This window comes from Wasmannia auropunctata, unplaced genomic scaffold, assembly GCF_000956235.1.
Source record: "Wasmannia auropunctata unplaced genomic scaffold, wasmannia.A_1.0 LD335475.1, whole genome shotgun sequence".
Classification (NCBI taxonomy): Eukaryota; Metazoa; Arthropoda; class Insecta; order Hymenoptera; family Formicidae; genus Wasmannia; species Wasmannia auropunctata.
This window is the reverse complement of record NW_012027415.1, coordinates 40343-62365: the sequence shown is the minus strand read 5'-3', so window position 1 is coordinate 62365 and position 22023 is coordinate 40343. Positions and strand designations below refer to the sequence as shown.

The 22023-nt window shown below is 40.8% G+C and overlaps 2 protein-coding genes across 3 annotated transcripts in view; one reads left to right on the top strand and one right to left on the bottom strand.

Annotated features, from left to right (window-relative positions):
* The window catches only part of LOC105456939 (GTP-binding protein RAD-like), a 25085-nt gene extending 3258 nt beyond the window's left edge, over window positions 1–21827 (top strand). The window contains 5 exon segments of the mRNA XM_011701325.1: window positions 8451–8668; window positions 14313–14476; window positions 18151–18242; window positions 20442–20634; window positions 21577–21827. Coding sequence (XP_011699627.1) covers window positions 8451–8668; window positions 14313–14476; window positions 18151–18242; window positions 20442–20634; window positions 21577–21812 — 903 coding nt within the window. The 3' untranslated portion in view covers window positions 21813–21827.
* On the bottom strand, window positions 1098–7642 carry LOC105456938 (voltage-dependent anion-selective channel protein 2-like). Of its 2 annotated transcripts, none has more exons than XM_011701324.1 (5): window positions 7369–7642; window positions 6329–6551; window positions 5404–5626; window positions 3379–3588; window positions 1098–1560 (listed from the first exon to the last, which is right to left on the bottom strand). In XM_011701324.1, the coding sequence occupies exons 2-5, from the start codon at window positions 6488–6490 to the stop codon at window positions 1295–1297; spliced, it is 861 nt and encodes a 286-aa protein (XP_011699626.1). In that variant the 5' UTR covers window positions 6491–6551; window positions 7369–7642; the 3' UTR covers window positions 1098–1294. The 2 variants fall into 2 exon arrangements, with proteins under 2 accessions (XP_011699626.1, XP_011699625.1); XM_011701323.1 differs by having other exon boundaries at window positions 6329–6527.
* Window positions 21828–22023: the final 196 nt, after the last annotated feature.

Sequence of the window (22023 nt, the reverse complement as noted above, 5' to 3'; positions counted from 1 at the left end):
GTGTGTGTGTGTGTGTGTGTGTGTGTGTGTGTATGGGTGTGTGTGTAAGTGCAGATAAACTGTTCGAAAAGATAGAAATCAAATAAAGCAATAAAAGAAATCTGAGAGTTTGAATTAAACAAATACTCGTACAGTTTCACACTCTAAAGTCGCTTAATGACGCTGAGTTATGCAGGTCGGACGGAAGACTATTTCACAGCTCAGCCGCACCGTATCTGAACGACCGCTTATAAAATTCCGTGCGACACAGAGGCAGTGAGAGAATATATCGTCTTGCACTCTGGTATCTCGCTGAGTCACATTACTTTTGTAATACTCAAACCTACTAAATGGAACATTAGGAACCTCTGAATGCAGAATAGAAAAAAATCACATTACCTGTGAAGTAATTACGTCGCGAATTAATCTTAAGCCAACGGAGTCGATTAAAATAGGGGATGATATGATAGAGAGAAAGAGAGAGGGAGAGAGAATTTACAATTCGTGAGTTCAGCGGAGAAGCAAATATAGCGGAACGCGTAACGATGAGCCTCCATGTATGTACATATAATAGATCGATGGCGCACGTGGCTGAGTTAATTTCCTCGGCCATTGTGAACGATACCCCGAAACCGTGGCCGAAAGACTTTCCCTATACGCAACGACGCCCGACGGCGGCGATTCACGCGTATCGGCGAGCGAAATGAACACACGGAGTACATAAACTCTCTCCCGTTCAAATAGCGCACGGCCGCAGCGCACAATGGGACTGGGAAATAACGCTGCAGCTCGTGCAGGCTGTCACTCTTTCCGAATTTCATCGAAATTCCGCGTAACGCGATCGCGGGACACGCGACTGAAAATGAAAAATCGGAGGCGCCTGGAGAAACGACGGCTTTTCCGCGTCGTTCATTAGCCCTCCCTCCCTTTTTTTATTTCCCTGGAAACTGCAGGTTGACGTCGCGTACGTTACGACCGTTGGTACTTAAAATTGAGTGGAACCGTCAACTGCGCGACTGCGAGAAATATCGAAGTAAAAATAAAAAAAATGTGTGAGAATATCAAAATAAATGAATCATTTGAATTAATTTACAAGGAGAATGAAGTTTACCTTCTTATTTTTCGAGAGAAGTCTTTCGTTGAGAGTCATTTATTAATTCTCACGCGAATTCGCAGTTTCTGTAATAATAGAAAAATACAGTAATACACACTCTTTGGCCAATCTGATCAGTTGAAACGCCTCGCGACGATCGGCGCACAGCGGACGATGTAAAAGGATCAGTACAAATTCGTCGTGGTTTCGTCTAAGTGAGTTCTAAGCCTCGACGTTGAGCGCCAGTCCGACTCTGTGACCGCCTCTGGTGACCTTCGCGCAGTCGATGTTGAACGAGAGGACCAACGTGACGCCGTCGCTGAGCTTTTGCAGGAGGCTCGTGGCCAACTGGAGGTCGGTGTTGAACTTGAATCGCAGGGCCGACTTCTCGTCGATCTTGTACTTCGCCGCGGCTCCGAGCGTCCACTTTTGCACGTTGCCTCGTTTCGCGAATATGCCGTTCGTCGCGATGTCCAGGTCGGGCCTCGCTGAAGGGCAGACGAGAAGTGTATCGCGGATGTAGAACGAAACGATATATAGAGAGATTGAAGGATACTCGAATATTTCGCGATTTAAAAATTAATGTAAACCGGATTACCAGACATCTCTCCGCCCTCCGATGAGAGCGCGGTGGCCCCTCGTTAATTAACGTAATTAAGAGTTGCGTTTCGAGCGAATAATTTTAACCCAATTTTAAGCGAGGTCATCGATGTGTATATAGCGTAATTCTCGCGTAATCCCGACGGTGGCGGTTTACGGCCTGAGCTCCGCTTGTACGTCACCATTACAGCGAGACGCCGTCACGGACCCTCAACAACGCTAACTCTGCTAATTATCGTTCTCTCCATCCCCCCCTCTTCCTCCCCCGCGTCCTCCCGATTCCGTCGAGAAAATTGATAACGTCGTCGTGACGCCGATATGTGCTAAACGATTTGTATTACACGTCCATATTCCGCCTATCTGAGCACGGGAGCGACGGGGATCTCATTACGCTCGTCTAAGCCCCAGACACGTTTAACCCCCCTCCCCATTTACTTAACACGCGGGAAAGACAGCGGTAATTTACCAGCTCCATTCCAGTCGACGACGATGACGAGGACGCGATTTCACGACGCGAAGGGCAATGAATAAGGGGAGGGTATTACGGAGTAGACATTGAAATTACTCAATTGTCACGGGGATGATTATTCCTCCGTCGGTGACGTCGTCGTGGCGTTTCAACGCGGGGGAGGGGATCGCTTATGGAAAAATCGCCGTTTAGGCCGTTGGTCCACAATGAAGATTTTAAGCCTTATACACCGTAAGATGTTGACCAATTACAATCGATTATTCGCTCCTCACATTGGACTACGATTGATCTACTTATTTCTCAATTACTGTTTAAGCGGTGTCTACAATGAAACTTAAGACTTAAGATTCAAGAAAATTGACCAATCACAATCGATTATTCTTCTCACGTGAGATAAATAATCGACTATAATTGGTCAATTTTCTTAAATCTTAAGTCTCATTGTAGACGACGCTTTAGGGTTTAAAATCCTCATTGTGGACTGAAGGTCCACCTACAATACGTACTCTCTAAATTTTTTGGAGTGAAATTTCACTCTAAAGAGTGAAAATACTGCCACTCAAGTGGCCGAGTGACAGTATTTTCGCTCTTTTGGAGTGAGATTCACTCTAGAAAATTTAGAGAGTACGTCGTATGTCGGGTCGTAAGCCGTAAGTTGTAAGAATTGACCAATTATAATCGAATATTTTTCCTACATTCAATTGTGATTGGTCAATTTTTACGGCTTACGGTTTACGACCCGACATACGATGTATTGTAGAACGGTGCTAAACGATTGACACTTTAAGGTCTACAATAAAAGTAGTAAATCGTAAGCCGTAAGAAATTGAACAATCAGAGTCGAATATGAGAAGAATAATCGACTGTGATTGGTCAATTTCTTACGGCTTACGACTTACTACTCATATTGTAGATGGACCTTTAGTGTCGGTTCACAATAAGGATTTTAAGCCTTAAGCCGTAAGAAATAAACCAATCGTAGTCGAATATAAGAAGAATAATCGATTGTAATTGGTCGATATCTTACGGCGTAAGGCTTTAAGTCCTTATTGTGGACCGACACTTATGCGGCGTCTACAATGAGACTTTAAGACTTAAGATTTAAGAAAATTGATCAATCACAATCGATTATCACGTGAGAAGAATAATTAATTGTGATTGGTCAGTTTTTTTAAATCTTAAGTCTTAAGTCTCATTGTGGACGCCGCTTTTCAGCGCGGATCCTTCAATTTTTTACCTTTGTACCACACAGAGAGCCCGTACACATACGGTATGCAGGTGCACCGGAAGTGGAGGTCAATGTCGGCGTAGCCGTAACCGACGCCGATGTCATTCTTCGTTACCTTGTTCGTGGCCATGTCGTAGCCGGCCTGGTAGCCCAGGAGCAGATCCCAGCATTTCACCACCATCGAGCCGAGCAGGCTGGTGCCCGAAGCCAGATCGTTGGCTGTAAACGGGAAAATCCAGTAATAATTTCGACGATCCGACGCGCGATTGGATTATATTAATACACTCGCGTGATACAGTCGATAGTGTATTAACAGGGCGAAAAAGATACGCTGGGTGTTTCAATCACCCCGCGTTTTTTTCCATCGAAAAATAAAAAAAAACGAAAATCTAATTTCTTGTCGAAATTTAATTGAACGTTAAACTGTCTCTATTGGAATTCCTGAAATTTAATTCACCCGCGCCTCTCCGCCCACGGACTATTTGCGATGCGTTTTATCCCGTTGAAAAATTCAACGGGGGCGGGGAGCTCGGCGCGCCCCGATGTTCTCTCGTGTCGACACGGAAGCGCGCGAGCGGACGCGACAGAGCGTGTCTGTCCGCACCAGTCCGCACGAGCTTCCGGAAGTACGCCTGCCTGTATCGGGTCGCCATCGTCGTCGTCGTCGTCGCGGAAACTTGTGTACTCGACGGAAATTGCCGCGACTTGTTAGTAAACATTCGGGACGCGGTCGCGCTATTGTTCCCGCGAACTTCGCGTGATATTGGAAAGGAGAGTTTGTGTGCTCCCCGGGGAGGGTTAGAGCGGCGGGAGGGGGGGGGGAGAAGGAATTATTTATTAAAGTTTCGTCCCTGTTACGCAACGTGGCAATCGCGTAGCGCGAGACGGGGGAGAAGAAAGTTCGAGGGGAATTATATACTCGTGAGGACCTTCAATGGCGAGCCAGATACACGCTCCTGCGATTGTTTCCTCGCGCGTTTGATTTTTATGTTGAATTTCTTATGCTCATCCCTAAAAGAAACATCGGGAATATCATTTGCCGTTGCCATTTTTGCTGAAATAATTAATTAGATACGTCGAAGGGAGAGAAAGAGGGAGAGAAGAAGGGAGGACGGTGAGGAAAGAGAGATTTACTGTAGAAAACTCGACGTTCCAGTAATTTTTTTATACCGGATGTTGACTATTCTGCGAAGTACGGAGTATTTAATTACGGAAATGCTCCCGTATTTTTCGCAATATTAGAAAGTAGTCTGATTTTGCGTAAAGAGATAGAGCACGTGCTACTTTGTGCATTTGACGCTATTATAATGCGTGTACCTTTTGCAGTAATCGTACATGCAAAATAGATCCTTTTTAATGACACAACCTCGCATTTGATACCTCTCGTTTCCTCCGACGGGATCGGTGGAAGGTTTCGACTACGGTGTATATATAATTAGCCTCCTTCTCGTCCCTCGTAGACGAGAATAATATACGATAGCACGATATATGGAAGCCCTTTTACCCGTCGCTCAAGCAGCGGCCTGGCCAAAGCCGTTACCTTGCAAAACTTTATAAATAGAGGATGAATTTGTTCCGCGAAATTTTGTTCCGCTCGGTGCTTCACCGGGAAAGCCCCGGGCAGGTCCGACCGGGCGATTATTGACGTGGCAATTAACATTCGAGAGAACGCGAGATCACGCAGTCTTCGAACTCGAAGGGAGGAACGCGACTTCTCGAACGGCGAGCGGCGTCTACAATGAGACTTAAGACTTAAAATTAATTTTAAAAAATTGACCAATCATATAGTCGATTATTTATCTCACGTGAGAAGAAAAATCGATTGTGATTGATCAATTTTCTTAAGTCTCAAGTTTTAAGTCTCATTGTAGACGCCGCTTTGCAACGTTTACTTATTGTAGACACTACGACGTAACGGCTTAATTAAGTCTTAATGCCTATGGTTTAAGATTTAATGCTTAAATCTTAGGTCTTAAGTCTCATGTAGACGCCACTTAAATTAGACCCTAAGGGAAAATAATAGGCGCTACTAACAGATCTCGCAGCGCGCGTTGATCCTCTCGTTGGCGAAACTCGAGCCGACCTTCACGCTTTTCGCGGCCGTTTCCGGATTGTAAGAGCACTCGGAGAGCAAATCAACGCCCTTCATTAGCAGCCCGTTAAACTCGTATCCCAGGAAAAGCACACCCTCGGTCGTCCATTTTAACAGCAGAGCACCAGCATTCGCCTTGTACTTCGTCTCCATTAACCCGCTCAACTGTCATGAATCTATTATGAGTAAATTGTCCAATTTTCCGCTCGGCTTTGAGATCGTCCAAGTAATATTTCTTCCCGCGATTACTCGAATATTCAGTTAACATAATTCTAATATATTACTTTATGTTATTATGGTCAGATAAATCGATCAGTGCGATTTAAGAGACAAAAATGAACGTCGATGTTTATCGAATTTATTAAAGCGATAATAAGGATAAATCAATAAATATTTTACCCGGCAGTTAAGTCTTACGATAATGAAAATAAATCAATAAATATTTTACGGGCAGTTAAAGTATTACTATATACATATATATATAAGCGTGGTCTCTAATAATATACATATTTAAAATATACGAGATATGAAAATTCATTACAGTTTTTACGTTTTTGAAGCAACAGTTGTTGCGAATTCAAATTCAGTAACACGCGCATATCGCCTGCATAATCCACGATGTGTAATTAAATACAAATATTGCCGCCCGAAATAGTTGATTCAGCTATATTTTCGTGTTAAATTTTTCGCGTGATAAGCGACAATCCGCACCACCCGTTTGCTTTTCCCACGAATAATCAACAAAATAATAAGTAAATATCAAACGCTATATTATTATTAATGTAGACAAAATAATTGAAAATTTATTTCTCCGTAGAAGTCTAAAAATATCTAAACGAACGAGGGAATATAATGATTTTCGATAACCTTTGACGCTTCGAAATTCAACGTTGCGTCACTCATCATCTGGAATCTTTTGATAGATTTGGTCTTGACATTGAACTTGATAAGGCCCTTGCCATGGTGATACCCCGTCTTAAATACGTCCCTCGCGTTTTTTCCAAGATCTGCGAAACTCGGCACTTCCATCACGAATTCAATATGTTGCGGACAAATTGTACTCGTGCTACAAAACCGTGGTAGAGAAAACCTTAATAAAATATGTTATTATGGATGTTATTATAACAAGTTTTCTCAACACAATTTAATCAATTCTAGTCTCTCAAGTATTTAAAACCAAATTACATATTTCAATTATGTATATGTATATATATATTTATTATATATATATATATATATATATATAATAAATTATATGTGTATATTAATTATATTAGCGTATTACATGTATATATAGAGCACATTTTATACACGGGGTGTAATTTAAATACCGACTACTAATATACTATATATAATAATTACATAGAGTTATTCCTTATAAAAAAATTGAGTCGAAAAGTCCTGAACTTTTTTTCTACATGCAATGATAAATAAAGCGATCGCTACTACACTAATTACTGCTTCATTGAGCATTATAGAGATAAATGATATAGAGATGAATGACAGGACTTTGCGACTCAATTTTTTATAAGGAGTAGCGCTATATGACCTGTGAGTGCTATTTAAGAACTACTTTTGTCTACAATGCTTAATGAAGTAATAATTATTGCGGTAATGATCGCTTTATTTAGCACTGTAAAAAAAATAATTTAGGATCTTTCGATTTAGTTTTTTACAAGAAATAAGTGTTATAATCTTGTAAAAAAAATAAATATACATATGTATACATAAAATTGTTTTGCTTTTAATTTAGCTTTCATAAATTTATTTAAATACGCACTTTGTATTATTAGAGATATATACTATGTTACAATGTTATACCATCTCTCCGTCTCTAAATGTATTCTTAATTCAATATTCTGTCTACACTGAGACGACTATATAATTCCAAACAATTTAGCTCTCACGTTTTATCTTCGTCACAACGTGCCTCCTTGTTTTGTTAGACAGCTTGGGGCTCAGCAAATTGAAGCTGAGACGTAATGCGAACGTACGCAAGGGTTCTTCGACATAACGAAAACATGGTCGACGTTAACCTCTCGTGAACGATACGGAAACGAGAAATGTATGGAGGGGGGGGGGGGATTCGAGGGGATTAATATTGCAGCACTTTTGTGCGGAGCGGCGGCGTGGTCGATATTTGTTTTCCATCCAAGCTTCACATTGCAACTGTCAAAGAAACGGAATGAACTTGATCGGGGATTGCAGAAGAGGGGTATACGTGAGGCAGAATTCAGACCGGTCGACGAATCGACGTTCAATTTAAATTTCGCGTGTTCGCGCAAGCGGACGCGGCTGCGAACAGCGGTAATGCGCGACGCGATTATGTCACCGTTATATGTGTGTCTCGCATCGATTAGCGCGAACGCGTTAGGATTCATTGCGACCCTAATACCGTACGCGAGAATACGCGCATCGCGTGTCTCTGCACCGCCTTTCCGCTCCGTTTCGCAATTACGAGAAATAGAGAGAGAGAGAGAGAGAGAGAGAGAGAGAGAGAGAGAGAGGACGAAGCGTATGCACGGGCAATGCACATTGCACACGTCGGCAGCTCGCGCACGCCCGGCCGCGCGCGCGGCGCGTATCTGTACGCCGCGGCCCGCTCGGTGAAATTTACAGAACTTTATACATCGATTTACGTCATGTAGCTCATAATTCAATCAACGTACGCGTCGGCAAATCGCATCGAGATATATCACGCGCAACGCAGGAATCTGCCGATTAATGATGACGTTTGACTGGATGATGGGATTATTCGTTCTCGGCGTATTAGAAATTGTCTCTCGTTTATACATGAGTTTATATATACACTTCATTGAACAAATCTAAACTTTGGTATGCAAATTTTAGATTCCAAACATTCAAGTTCCCCCGACTTTTAGTTTGTCGAATTATTGTTAAAATTTGCTGCCTCCGAGCTGTAGGCCGTCGTCGCCTTGGATTCTTACGCTTACAAACGGGGGAAAACGAGCAATTGTTCTTCTTGCAGCCGATGCTGGCCGAGACGAGACGCGGGGGTGGCGCGGCGGCGGGCGAGGAGGGCGAGATCGAGGACGGCGTCGAGTATTACAGGCTTCGGTCCTTCTCCATAACGGCGAACGGGGTGTACAACCTGGGCGACTCGCTGAAGACCCGCCGCAGCAGGAGCATCAACAGCGTCACCTCCTCCACCAGCTGCAGCAGCACCCGGGAGACCAGATTACTCAGGTGAGGATATAACAGAGGAGCCACGCTCGAAAGTACGCGGTAAATCTCCCGCGCTTGTATAACCGATGATATCCGCTCGCGTCCGGGAACGCGCCGACCGTCCAGCAAAGACCAAGTTACAATACATGTAACGTACTTGTTAGTTGTAATTTCCCACTCAACAATGTAACTATAATATAACACATATTATATATATGTTATATTATTGAGTATAGTTATATTGTTGAGTGGGAGTATATATAGTTAAATTAAACTAACAAAAGTAGGGGAGACCGGGGCTCGTTGGCGCAGTTTTCACAATTCAGACATTCCTGTTTCTAAACAACTATTTATTATGATTAAACTATATTAATATGGTAGAACGGACCTTTCTCTACATTTTCATACCAGGAACGATTCTGTATACTGTATAGTTTCTTTGTAGTAAGTGAAGTACGAACATGCTGCAATGTAGCTAATTTACCCCGATAGCCGGGTAAGTTGACACATATCACAACGTGTAAGTTGCTTAAGCGATTAAAATTCCATATTAAATTAATGAAAACATAACAGAAGTAAAAACAGATCGCAGATATGTATTTCTTATGAAAAAAGATATCGCATCTTTTAGAGTTATTTTGTAATGATCAAATAGCAAAATGCTGCTATAAAGTAATAAATGTAAACTATATTTTAGATGTAGTTTATTTCAATACAGAAATATTAAATAAAAAACGTTTTGTCATAATTAAGTTGTAATTGAAACATACACGCTTCTTATATAGTAAATTAAACTAAGCTAACCTTAAATATGAGTCAACATGCCCTATCCTTACAGACAAATAATTTAAATTATTTTATTATAGTAAATTATCGTTATTATTCAAAATAACACATTGTATAATAAAAATTTTTGTTTTAACTTCTAATAATACATCACTTAGATTTATTCTCTCCAGCTGAAGAACATTAGGACGAAATTTTGAAACACTCAAAAATTTACTTGCCTCCTCTTGAGAATCAGATTTTTCTCATTCTTTACTAAAATACTTGTTTGATTTAAATGCAACTTAGAAAAATGTGCCTATGCTATAAAAAAGATATTTTACTAATAACTTTTTCATTCTTCTTTTCCATTTCCTTAATCATAAATACATTAAAAACGGAACGCAAAATGCCAATTTGCCTCTTTGTGTCAATCGAGCCCCGGTCTCCTCTACGTTACATGTAACTATGGTTGCTAACTATTTGCTGGGCGGATTGCGACCTCGCGGGAGAGAGAAAGAGAGAGAGAGATTCTGATCCCTCTGGAATTATATATCCTGCGAAAATACCATCCCGGAATACTCGACGAATAAACGCTGCGTATATACAGCTCGGGAACTTCGTCGGGGAACGCCGGGTAAAACGATCAACGACTCGTTTCGTTACGCAGCCTGTCCATTATTGCGAAATTGCAACGCGCGCGGAGTCGCGCGTATCCGCGAGTACGTATCTACGTATATGTATAACGTATGTATACTCGTACATCGCGCGATAACGACTTCGCGATCCTCACGGCGCGTTCGCGGCATTCTGGGCCGCGGCGGCTATTAATGGCGGGGAGAGTCGCCGGATTAAACGAAGATAATTACATTCTCTCTTTCGCGCTTTTGCTATATCGCGAGTAATAATAACGAGGGCTATAAAGGTATGCGCGCACGACTAAAGCTCAATGGCTGAACATTATAATTGGACGCTTTCGTCTCTATGACGCGCGTATAAATATAACGCGTAAAAGTGTATAATGCATGCGACCGCGAAGGTTGAGAGAGAATGAGAGGAGTGGCGGAGGGGAGGAGGGGAGGAGGAAGAGAGAGAGAGAGAGAGAGAGACATCCTGGAAAATAATCTTTCCACGTGGACGTGATGCTTCCCCCGCACTTTTCACTCCGGGCTCACCACGGGCTGTTTATTTTCTCCTTCGAGGGCTCCGTCGTCGCAAGCCGGCGCGCGCGCGTTGTCGGTTTAGAAAACAAAGAAAAATACGTCAAATGTTTTCCCTCGCATGACTTTACTTTTACGTAAAACATGCGGGTCTCCCCCGTGGGATGGACCGTGTGATACGGCTCTCGACTTGTTTGTATCCATCGAGACGCAATATGCAAATCAGAGAGAAACAGAGATTTCTTTTCTTTTTTTTTTTCGTGACGTGTTAAGGGGTCTTCATGTAAATAAAAGTGGCGAATGCATCGTTACGCGATAATTATTTCATAATTACAAATATAATAATTATTTAATTATTGTAATTATTATATTGCGTCTGTTTCAAGTATTAACGTGTGTATAATTGTTGTAATAATAATTAGAAATGCAGAAAAGTTTGTTTAAAGAAAAACTTTAAAATCTTCTTTAAGACAATTTCAAATTGTCTTATAATTTCTTAAATCGAATGATATTACATTTTCTTTAACACAGTATTTACAAGATATCTTACGTGATCATATTAAATTTGCATATATTTCAGACTAAAGTAACTTATATGTCTGTTGAGTTGTTTATAGGTATCTCTGATAATTACTGAAACAGTTTTGTGTCAACATAATAAACAAACAAACATAACAATTAACGTCACTGTAATATTAATTTAATTAATTCATACATGTTATATACGTGTTTATACAATACGTATAGCGCTTGTTACTCGCATTCACGAGAGAATGGGGACAAATCAAGCGGAATGCGGATTACGTAAATCAGAAATCTATCCGCGGAAGTTATTTTCCCTCGAAACGGAAGGCTGTTATTCGCCCAATCTAAATTTATCCCGCCGGCAGCTTCCATCTGGGATAATCGTCTCACGGTGGTTCTCCGCGCTCATCCCACCGGATGATGATTGTTTACGCCCGTCTGCGCCGCCGTAACTCGCATGCAGATGATGCACTCGATATGCGTCGTCTCCCGCCTGATTTCCGTCCTCGTCCGCGGTTTAAAGTCAGTGAAAGACATATACTCGATTGGCTCCGCCAGTCGTACGAGCGAAGCCATGCGGAGCTCCGGCTGCATCGCGACTGCACGAGCGCTTAAAGGCACCTTAATTGCCCTCGCTTCCCCTCCGCCCCGGATAATTACGCGGCGCGTATAGACTGTATCCCGGGCTGAGTGGAGAACCAGCCGTAAAGAGAGAGAACCCCGTCCCTTCGGTCCCGTTAAAAGAGATTAAAGGCGCGTCCTACACACACCCGCGCGCGCGCGTTCCGGAGGGCCGATTTAGAATTTAGAGAGCCTCTCTCCCTTCCTCTCTCACCCCGTTCTCTCCCCGGCGTCGCATTTACCGACACGACGATTTTCAACATCGTCAAATCCTCCGAGAGGATCCGTTCCCGGACTGACGAAAGGCGCGACGATGACGAGTAATCCCGGAAAGTGCTTCCCCGAGCGAGGGTGAGAGCCCCTCGGAAAGAGTTGAGAGGCGGACGGGCGGGATGTCGCAACACACACGCATGTACCGGCAACACGGCGTAATTTAAATTAAGTTGTCCTCTATATGGTTTTCTCTGAAAAGCAAAGCCCCTGAAGAGATAGAGAGAGAGAGAGAGAGAGATTTCGTAAGCGTTATTATACATCTGAATGCATTGCATTACCGCGCGCGTCTCGCAGCTTTTGTCCTTTGCCGCTAAGAGTTATAGATTCACGTTTCGCAAGTGCCATTCCTTTCTACGCGTTTCTCGCTCTCTTTCCGCTTTCTGTTTTCAAGGCAAACATGTACTGCATATTATTTGTTTAATTTCTGCAAACGAAGAAAAATACGTCGGAAGCTTTTTTCTTCGTACGATTTTATTTTACACAAAAACGTATGTAGATTCCCGTAGAACGGACCGGTCTTCGTTTTTTTTTCTTCATATCGGTTATTTTCTCGAGAAGTAATAAATATGCAATTCGAAATGGAAAAAACAAGATTTTTTTTTCGTAAATACAGCTCGATCTTGTAATAACAATATAAATAAAAACGGGCCAAAGACGAGCATCTTGTCGTTCTTATATATAAAAAATAAGTTCTAGTTAAATATCTTTAACAATTTATTCAATAATAGATGTTACATGTTTCAATGCATCCCAACCGTATAGGACTTTTGCTCGACACGTTCACACGTAAACAGCTTAACGTCATGCTATAATAATCATAAAAAACTATTGTTTGGACAGGAAGATTATTTAACATTTTCGGTATGAATTTTTAATTCGAAGACATGAATCTTCATTTGACTACTTGTTTTATTTATACATTGTAATTGACATAATTATATTTACACACGAGTTTTTTTAGTTGCGTTACGTTAAGTTTAAGCGATTGAAAAAGACCTAGTAAAGTTGAAACTGGTATCGCGAAATTGCTATATTAAGTTAATAAAGAATTAAACATTTAATAAATTTACATTCATTTTTGGCCTGTTATTTATGTTAGATAAAAGATGTTATATGTAAATAAAAGTAGCATATTAATATTGTTATATACTATAATATAACATAGTTATATACGATATAAAAAGATATATAGAAAAACACTTTTAAAACGCAAAGTACAATTATGTGCAATTATATTATACAGAATATAATATTATAAATGGAAAGAAACGTATATTATATGCGCAAAGTATAATTATGTGCAATTATATTATACAAGATGGTTCAGACCACCCACATAACTCACTTAAAAACGAGGGAAGTGGTTTTTATTAAAAAATCCCCAAAATTTTGATAATTAAATCGGATATATTCTTTTGAATGATAATATTTTCAACTTCCGGTTCCGAACGAAAATGGGCTATTCAGGCCGGAAGTTGATTTTTAAAATAAAAAATAGTATTTTGTAGTTGACATTTTTCGAAAAAGTGCTTGGTACAAAAATTTTGTTTTTTTTGCGTAGAACCTGAATCTGCAATAAAGAAATTCCACTTAAAAAAATCGACTTCCGCTCTTAATAACTCATTTCTATTTCGAACCGGAAGTTGAAAATAACAATGATAGAGCGTATCCGATCGACTTATCAAAATTTTTGGGATTTTTGATAAAAATCACTTCCCTCGTTTTTAAATGGGTGACGTGGTCTGAGACATTCTGTATAGAATGTAATTATATAAACAGAAAAAAGAAACACAACGAAATAGGCATTTTAATGTCACTTATAGCGATGAAAGATTATTCCTGGATTTCTAAATATAGAGCAGAATTGATATTTGTGGAGAAGCTTACTTTAATCTTGGTAAAAATGACACGTAATCATGCTAGCGTATTTTCCGCGAGGTGTAAATTACCTTTATGTACAACATTTCCGTGAAAAATAAGGCCTTTGATATTTGTTCATATATATAATATCACCGCGATAAGCTTGATGAAGATCACGTCGAGCTTAATGCAGCTTTTTTTTTAAATACACCGCGAAATTCGATGAAAATTGTCGACATGTTGCTTTAACGAAAGAGAGCACCGTTTTAATCGCGCGTATTTGCCATAATGGTGACGAGTGCCGTGGTGGCCGTAATTGCAAACGATCAGGATGAAAACGCCGGACAGAATTTGTCCGTCGACAGAAGCGCGAATTCTCGCGCAATTCATTCGAATGTAATACATATCTCGATTCTCGTCAGATTTACGCTTCTCCCGTTTTTTTCCCCTCTCCTCCTCAGCTCGGCCTCGCAGCTCTCCGGCATCGAGGCGGAGGAGGACGCCGGCAGCGAGCGGGTGGCGACGTACAAAGTGGGCATGCTGGGGGCGTCGGAAGTCGGGAAAACCGCCCTAACTGCACAATTTACCACGAGCGACTACATTTGCGCTTACGACGCCTCTCTCGGTAAGCATACAATAGCACACTTTTTGCTTTTGCGCAAATTCCGATCTAATTCGGCGGGAGGAATTAATTCGATTCCGACGTTTAACCGGCCGCAACGTTATCGGGACAGTCGGAGACCACGTACCGTGTCGCGTCGCGTCGTGAGACGCCACTCTCGCGCGACTAAGACCCACGGATGTCAAGAAAAAAACGGCAATTATATTCCCATCGCGATGGGACAGATGGGTCGCTCTCGAATCGCGCGGCCTTGCTCGGCGGGCTCCCGGCTCCCGAAGGGTGGCTTCCACCTCTGGCAGGAAATTAACGTCGTTTCCGTTTCTGCCCTCTGAAAGAGGCGTCCTCCCGGGCGTTCTTCGCCCGCTTGCCCGGAGGAATGGACGTCGCGTCTGCGAAGCGCGGCGCGAGATGCAGCGAATCGTCCTCCGGACGGTTATTTCGCTATTTAATTATGTACTTGTCGCGAGCTGCACGCCGGATTGTTCGCGATATCGCGCGCCGCACTTCCATTAAACAGAATTAATTAATCCGTTGGGGTAAAACACTATAGCGGTGTATACATATATTTGCTCGAAACGCATTTCCCTTAAAGCGCTTTGATTGTATCAATTAATTGTTCGATTAATGCCCGCGAAATAAATTATTCCGCACGAGGAGCGCGTATTGTAGTGGTACAAGTTACATATAGTAGCGTAAAGTTTCTGCGTTTATCTTGGAAAATTCCGGATATTTTCGCTCAGAAATGCTAGGTACGTTTTCATATTTCACGAATGGATCATTGCAATCGTTTGAATATTTTAACGTTCCATTTCGTAAACATTCAAATTTTTAAGTGAGAAAGAAGTATAATTTGCGTTCGCAATTACTTTTTATATGACTTTTGTTATATTTGTACATTATAGTATATAAACATTATAATATAATAATTTAATATTTAATCATTTAGTAATAATAATAATAATAATATAACATTATGAGATAATAATTTCTAAATTGTAATTAAAATTTGATTGCTGCGTAAACATTGTAAGTTATTTTTGTATGTCCATACTACGATTTAAAGTGCGTATAAATAAAATATTTAAAATTGTTTACGTGATAAAATATGCAATATACATACAATTATCAATTTTAATGAGTGTCGTCGTAGGATTTACAAGAAAGTGCTGCGGAGAGGAAAATGTTTTCTGCGTAATAATTTGTAGCGTAACATTTTCTCCTTGTCACGATACGCGCGCAGCGTTAATTATTTTTCGCGAATGGTGCCGGAGGAAGTTAGTTTCGTATGCAAGTCGCATCTCACGTCTCATTAACTTCTTCGCGCTGTTTTTTACCCGCATCTCGAATTCTTACATTTTCTCACGTTTCCGCGTAACGACTGGTAAGGGAACTCTTTCCGCGAAAAAAAAAGCGGTTTTTCCGTTCGCCGCGGTCAAAATCAACGCGCGTTCGCCGCGGCGATTCAATGCACGCGAGAGCAAGATCCAAAATCGCGTTCGGGAAACGTCCGCCCGAGAGCGCGAGCGACTCTCTCTCTCTCTCTCTCTCTCTCTCTCTCTCTCTCTCTCTCTCTCATTAACGCGTATACACGCAAACAACAATATAGTAATAACCTGTAATTTAGCAGTCCGGTCGGGCCAATTAATTCGCACGAGCCGTTCATTCGGAAGCAATTTTCGTCTGTAATGAATTGTCCGTGACGCATTGACGCTTTTGTCTCCTCCCTTCGCTCTCCCCGTGAACTCGACGACCTCCGCGCGCGCGAGGAGCGCTCGCTCGCCCTTTTCAAATAAAGCTGCGAACTGTCTGCAATTAAAACGCTCGCGCTCATCTTGCGTTGCTAACAATAAGACGTGTACTCGGCCAGAGGCGATAAGCCGCTCTTATCCCGGCCGCTCGAACGGTGAGGAGAGGAGAGGAGAGGAGAGGAGAGGAGAGGAGAGGAGAGGAGAGGAGAGGAGAGGGAGGGGGAGGGGGGGGAACGAGAGAATACGGAACGGAGAATAAACTCCCGTTATACTTCGTCTTAGCGCAAACCACCACAGAGTATATTTTGCATCGATCAAATCCTTCCGATAATCCAACATCGGTATATATCGTTTGGTTGGTCAGAGTTCCCCACATCTCGTCCTATACAGCAGACACTTGAGCGGAAACGACGATAAGACAACACGCCGGTATACCGCTGTTGACCCAAAAAGAAAGAAACGTCGCTTTGGTCTCTCGCTCTCTCGTCTCCGTCTCCCCGTCCCCCCTCCCCCCCCCCGCGACCCCCTTGTCCCTCCGCCGGATAATATCGCATGCACGTATTATTATACGTATGTATGTGCGATACGATATTTTCCGCGCCCGGTGTTTCCCGCGGCCCCGTCGAGGTCATTCTCTCTTGGCCGATTTTATTGGAACCGCACACGGTAGCGAACTAGCCGCTCGAGAGTACCGGTACTCATCGCGAGTACCTTCGCGTGCGCTCTCAAAGTAGTTCCCCCCCCCCCCCGCCGTTATATCGATTTTGCGCCAAGTACCTTGCCAAGAGAGAAAGATAGAGAGAGAGAGAGAGAGAGAGAGAAGGAGAGAAGAAGGAAGAAAGAGAGAGAGAGAGTATTATCGATATTTCCGTATACGAAAGAGGCAATATATTCCTCTCTCCTCGACGTGGCACGGCGTGGCGGCGGTCCGCTTTGACGACGCGAGGGAGTTCAACCTAGAGCGTAACACGGCCCCTCGGAAAAGAACCGGTCAACGGCAGCTCCGCGAAACTTTCCCGCCGCCGTCATTCGTGTGTAATTAGATTTGTTCCCTCGGATAAATACATCTGCGCGTATATATACTTTTAATGAAGGACCCTGAGCGGTGTCTCGCTTGACTCGCTTCCGGCGAGACGAAAGAGGAAGGGCGGGAACGTGGCCTAGAGGTGTGCGAATCAAGCATTTGCATGGTCGAATTGAGTCGAATCAAATTTTTGATAACATGTTCAAAATCGAATCGAATCGAATCGAATCTGAATCAAATTTTCCCAGATTTGCATTACATTCGTTAATTTAAACGATAATAAATATCAAAATTTATGAATTACATTAATTTATGGAATAATTTAAACAAACTGAAGACCTGTTTTCGATTTACATTTCATTACAAAGGATCATGATCTTATACGACATCTTTGAACTAGAAAATATGCAATTAACAATATGTGTATACACGAATAGTTTGAATGCTTTCGAATATTTTCTATTATTTAATCTACATGGATACATTACATGCATCAAAAATATTTTTATTAGATAAGAATAATGGATCACGTGGGAGATATAAATGAAGCAAATAAAATAGGCGATCGATTCGAAATTTTCGAACTATTTGATTTCGAATCTTACAGATTCGAAAACGAACTTGAATCGAATCTACTGTGTGATTCGACTCCCGATTCGAATTCGAACTATTCGCACATCCCTCTAGAACGTGCGTTATCCTTTTCGATCCAAACCGCGCGCTGCCTTCCTTCGGAGCGAGGCATTAATCATTAGTTGTTGCTTTTAATTACGCGCCTTTACATACGGGAAATAACCGCGATAACGCGTGTGAGCCTGATTAATTATAGTCGGACGTCGATCGTTATTGCGAATGTGGGATGTATATATGTATGCTGATGCGTTTCTTTTATTATCTCTTTTCAGACGAGGAGTACGGACAGAAGAACGTATCCGTGATGCTCGACGGCCAGGAGACGGAATTAGAAATCATTGATCATCCCGCCGCGGAGATGTCAGTGAGTAAATACGCGATGTTTTTTATTACGTGCACGGCAAAAATAGCGGCGACGCGCCGGTGTTGGTACGCCGAAGTGCGCGGTGCTTCGAGAGAGGTCAATTACCCGACAAATTGCGTTAAATCGAGTAACTGTCGGATACCGGAAGGAACTTATTCGCCGCTCTTTCTCTCTCTCTTTCTCTCTCGTAAATAGAGTTATAACAATGACGTCACCTTTATCGAGTTTCCTTTATTATTGCCTGTATTAGACGCCGGCGTAAATCCCCGGGATACATCCCAATATAAATCGTCGTATATAATACATGATGACGCGCGTAGATGAGGGAAGGACTTGAGAAACGTATGTGTAGGTGCTCTTTTTTAGCCGGGAAAAGAAGACCAAAACAAATCCGACGGGAGGGGTCAATATATAACGCGGAAGAGGGTCAAATGAATTATTTCTTCGAATTTATCATGATAGATCGAAAGGCCTTTTTCAGGGTGTCCAGCGATTCTTGAATGTCCTGGAATTGTTATAGAATTTAATGTATTCTGGAAGATTCTTGGAAAACTCCTGGAATTTTTGGGATCGATCTTGAATTATTGTCATTCTTTTATTCTAAAAAAATGGATCGTAAAAAAAGAAAGAAAGAAATATTTCTTGCGCGTGTGCAAGAACTACAAGATTGACAACGTCGTTTTTAGGAACAGTTTATGGTTGCATATAGGGTAAACCCGGTATATACGCCGCGCGAGGATTTACGCCGAAGAAGTCAGAAAAAATAGAAGGAAACTAATTTTCTCGCAACCACTCTGTTATATGCCTTTATGTTGTATTAGTATTGTGTTGTGATTTCAGTTTTTTACTGTTAATATTTATAACATTATTGTAAGTTAAATTCATTTATCACTGTAATAAGTAGCTTAATCATAAGTTATAATCTACATAAAATGATTATTGTAGGAAATGTAAAAGACTTCGTGGTTATTTCGTGGTATATAAGTGTAGAGGATATGATATAGCAAAATACAAGCTCAGCTCTTGTATTCTTTGTTTAGTTTATTGTCTCGTATATCCCATCTGTTTGTGATATACGGCATTTTTAGCGCGTGGGATTTATGCCGTAGCACAGACGCTCTATTATTTATTTATAAATATAAATATAAAAGTAAATAATAATACGTGATAATACGTCCTTTACAATACATTAACCATAACATTCATGTATGTATATACTTATGTATGTACTTATTCATAATCTGTAGTAATACATTCTTTATTTATTTATTAATGAGTAAATGCAAATTACGTTGTCAATTCACGTGTTAATCACTATTATTATTTAGATTATTTGTATATTTTTCGAGTCATTTATCCCACTCATGAGCTGTATAACCCAATCCTATTTTTATAAGGCAAAAATGCAAGGGTTTAAAGAAATTTATTTTTTAATATAAAAAATAAATAATTTGGATTTCTAATATTTTTTTATAATAATAAACAATATAAAGTTTTTACTGGCATAGTTTATTTAACTTAAACTTAATAGATAATATCTAATAAATAAAGATTTTAATAGGTGTGGTATATATACCGGGTTTACCCTAAGTTCTCCCTTAAAAATGCAATGAGGCAAGCAATTTGTAAAGCAATAAATAATATTGTTCTAAAGTTGTTTGCATTTTAATTGATTCGTCATGTAAAATTCTAATTTGAATAAAAAACATATATAGTATTGCACAAATTGATAAAAATTAATTAAGTAATGAAAATTAATCAACCTGAAAAACCCAGGATTTTTACCTGGAATGTCTTGGAATTATTCTTGAATTGGCTATCCAGATCTATCGCTGAACACCGTGTTTTTTTACACAGATGTTTGATATGATACATATACATATCTGTATACATATAAATAAAAACACAAGACACATCTTGCGGTGAATTGTAATAGAACCCCGAAAGAAGAGTTTACGAGTACAAAATAAAACACGTAAACACGCGAGCAATTGGAAAATAAATATAACACCCCATCAAATGTGTACAATATTCTCTCTTCTATTTCCATCGCAATATTGCGGTTGCATTACACGAACGATAAAACTTATTGTTCGGCGGGAAAATAAAAGCCGAAACCGCCGCGCTGGTCCGTTAATCGATGTTTTTTTCCCCGCAAGCTTTCCCCCATTTTTTCTCCCCACCTTTTATCTTTTCGAGGTCGAGACCTTTTGTTCGACTTACAATCCGGACGTGTATGTGGTGGTGTACTCGGTGGTGGACAGAAGAAGCTTAAAGGTGGCGGAAGAGACGTTGCTCTATTTGTGGAAGAGCGATTACATGGCGACTCACGGTGTCATCCTGGTCGGTAATAAAGTGGACCTCGAGAGGAAGCGGGAGGTCCCGTCGGTGGGTGAGTATACACAGATTTCGCGTGAATCTCTCCAGTATAGTCAAGAATCGCGAACGATTTTCACGAAGTCGTCGAGAAAGATATAAATCGAATCACAAAGTTCTTGAAATTCAATAAAAAAATCCTAAATGACAATATAGTATATTTAAACTTGTAAATTTTTATATAACTAATTTATATAATATAAGTTTATATAATGTAATTTATATAATATAAGTTATAAGTTTAATTATATATTATATAAATTATATAATATTATATTATATAAATATCTAGTATTATATAAATATCTAGTATTATATAAATATCTAGTATTATATAAATATAGTATTATATAAATATTATATTATATAAATAAGTTTAATTATATATTATATAATATAAATATAAATATAATACATTGCAGTTCCTCATAAAAGCAACGTTTAACAAAACGGTGATTGAAGTTATAAAATAAAACATATACTGTTTTTAACAGGAAAAAGATACAGTCCGAAAAAACCTCGTTACAGATCATTTATATATCATAATATTCACATATCAGATTTTAAAGTAGAATTTAGTTTTTATATTCCGCATGTATTTTTTAACGTATATGAGCATTTTAATGCATATTTTATATATTTTGTGTATTATAGCTCTTCAAATGTTTTTCGCATTACACGCGGTATATGCAAGTTGCGAGTAGAATTTTATCGAGAAAATGCTGATACGCGAATTGCAATTCGTCTGAAGTGGATTTAATACGCGAAAAACGTTTCGAGGAATCAAAATGCACATGAAATGTATTTTACATGCAAAGTCGCATTGCATATGTCAAAGCATATGTAACATTATATATAGAACGGAATTCCCGTCTCTCTCTTGAAATTCGAAATCGGCTAAAGCAGAGTTTTAATTGACTTGTGCGACATCCGAGTCCATCCGTTGAACTGCCGACAGTTGGCCGCCGTTTGGCGAACAGTTGCGGTTGCAAGTTCATCGAGACTTCGTCGGGTCTGGCCCACCACGTGGACGAGCTCCTGGTCGGCATTCTGGCGCAGATCAAGCTGAATCCGCAGCGCAGCCGGGACCAGGCGACCAGGCGCCGTCGCAGCAAACACCGCAGGCGCATTCTGAAGCACCTGCTCGGCTTCAAGAGGAAGACCAAGAGTTGCGAGAACCTCTTCGTTCTCTAACGACGCGGCGGCGTCCCGCGGTGTACGGCGGAGAAGGAAAAGTGATTTCATCAGCGATATCGATCGCGCTCGTCGAGCATGTCGCACTTCGGTCCGCGCGAATACGTGCGCTATCTTCGCGGGAGACAGGTGCAGGAGGATCGTGCGACGTGGGCGAGAAAACGTATCTGATGTATGCCATACAATACGTATACGTGTAGAGGCGGCCGTG

Coding starts and splice junctions, on each gene's coding strand:
- LOC105456938 (XM_011701324.1), bottom strand. CDS start 6,490: ATGGAAGTGCCGAGTTTCGCAGATCTTGGAAAAAACGCGAGGGACGTA. Junction 5,627..6,328: donor TGAATTTCGAAGCGTCAAAG/GTTATCGAAAAT, acceptor GATTCATGACAG/TTGAGCGGGTTAATGGAGAC. Junction 3,589..5,403: donor CAACGCGCGCTGCGAGATCT/GTTAGTAGCGCC, acceptor TCCCGTTTACAG/CCAACGATCTGGCTTCGGGC.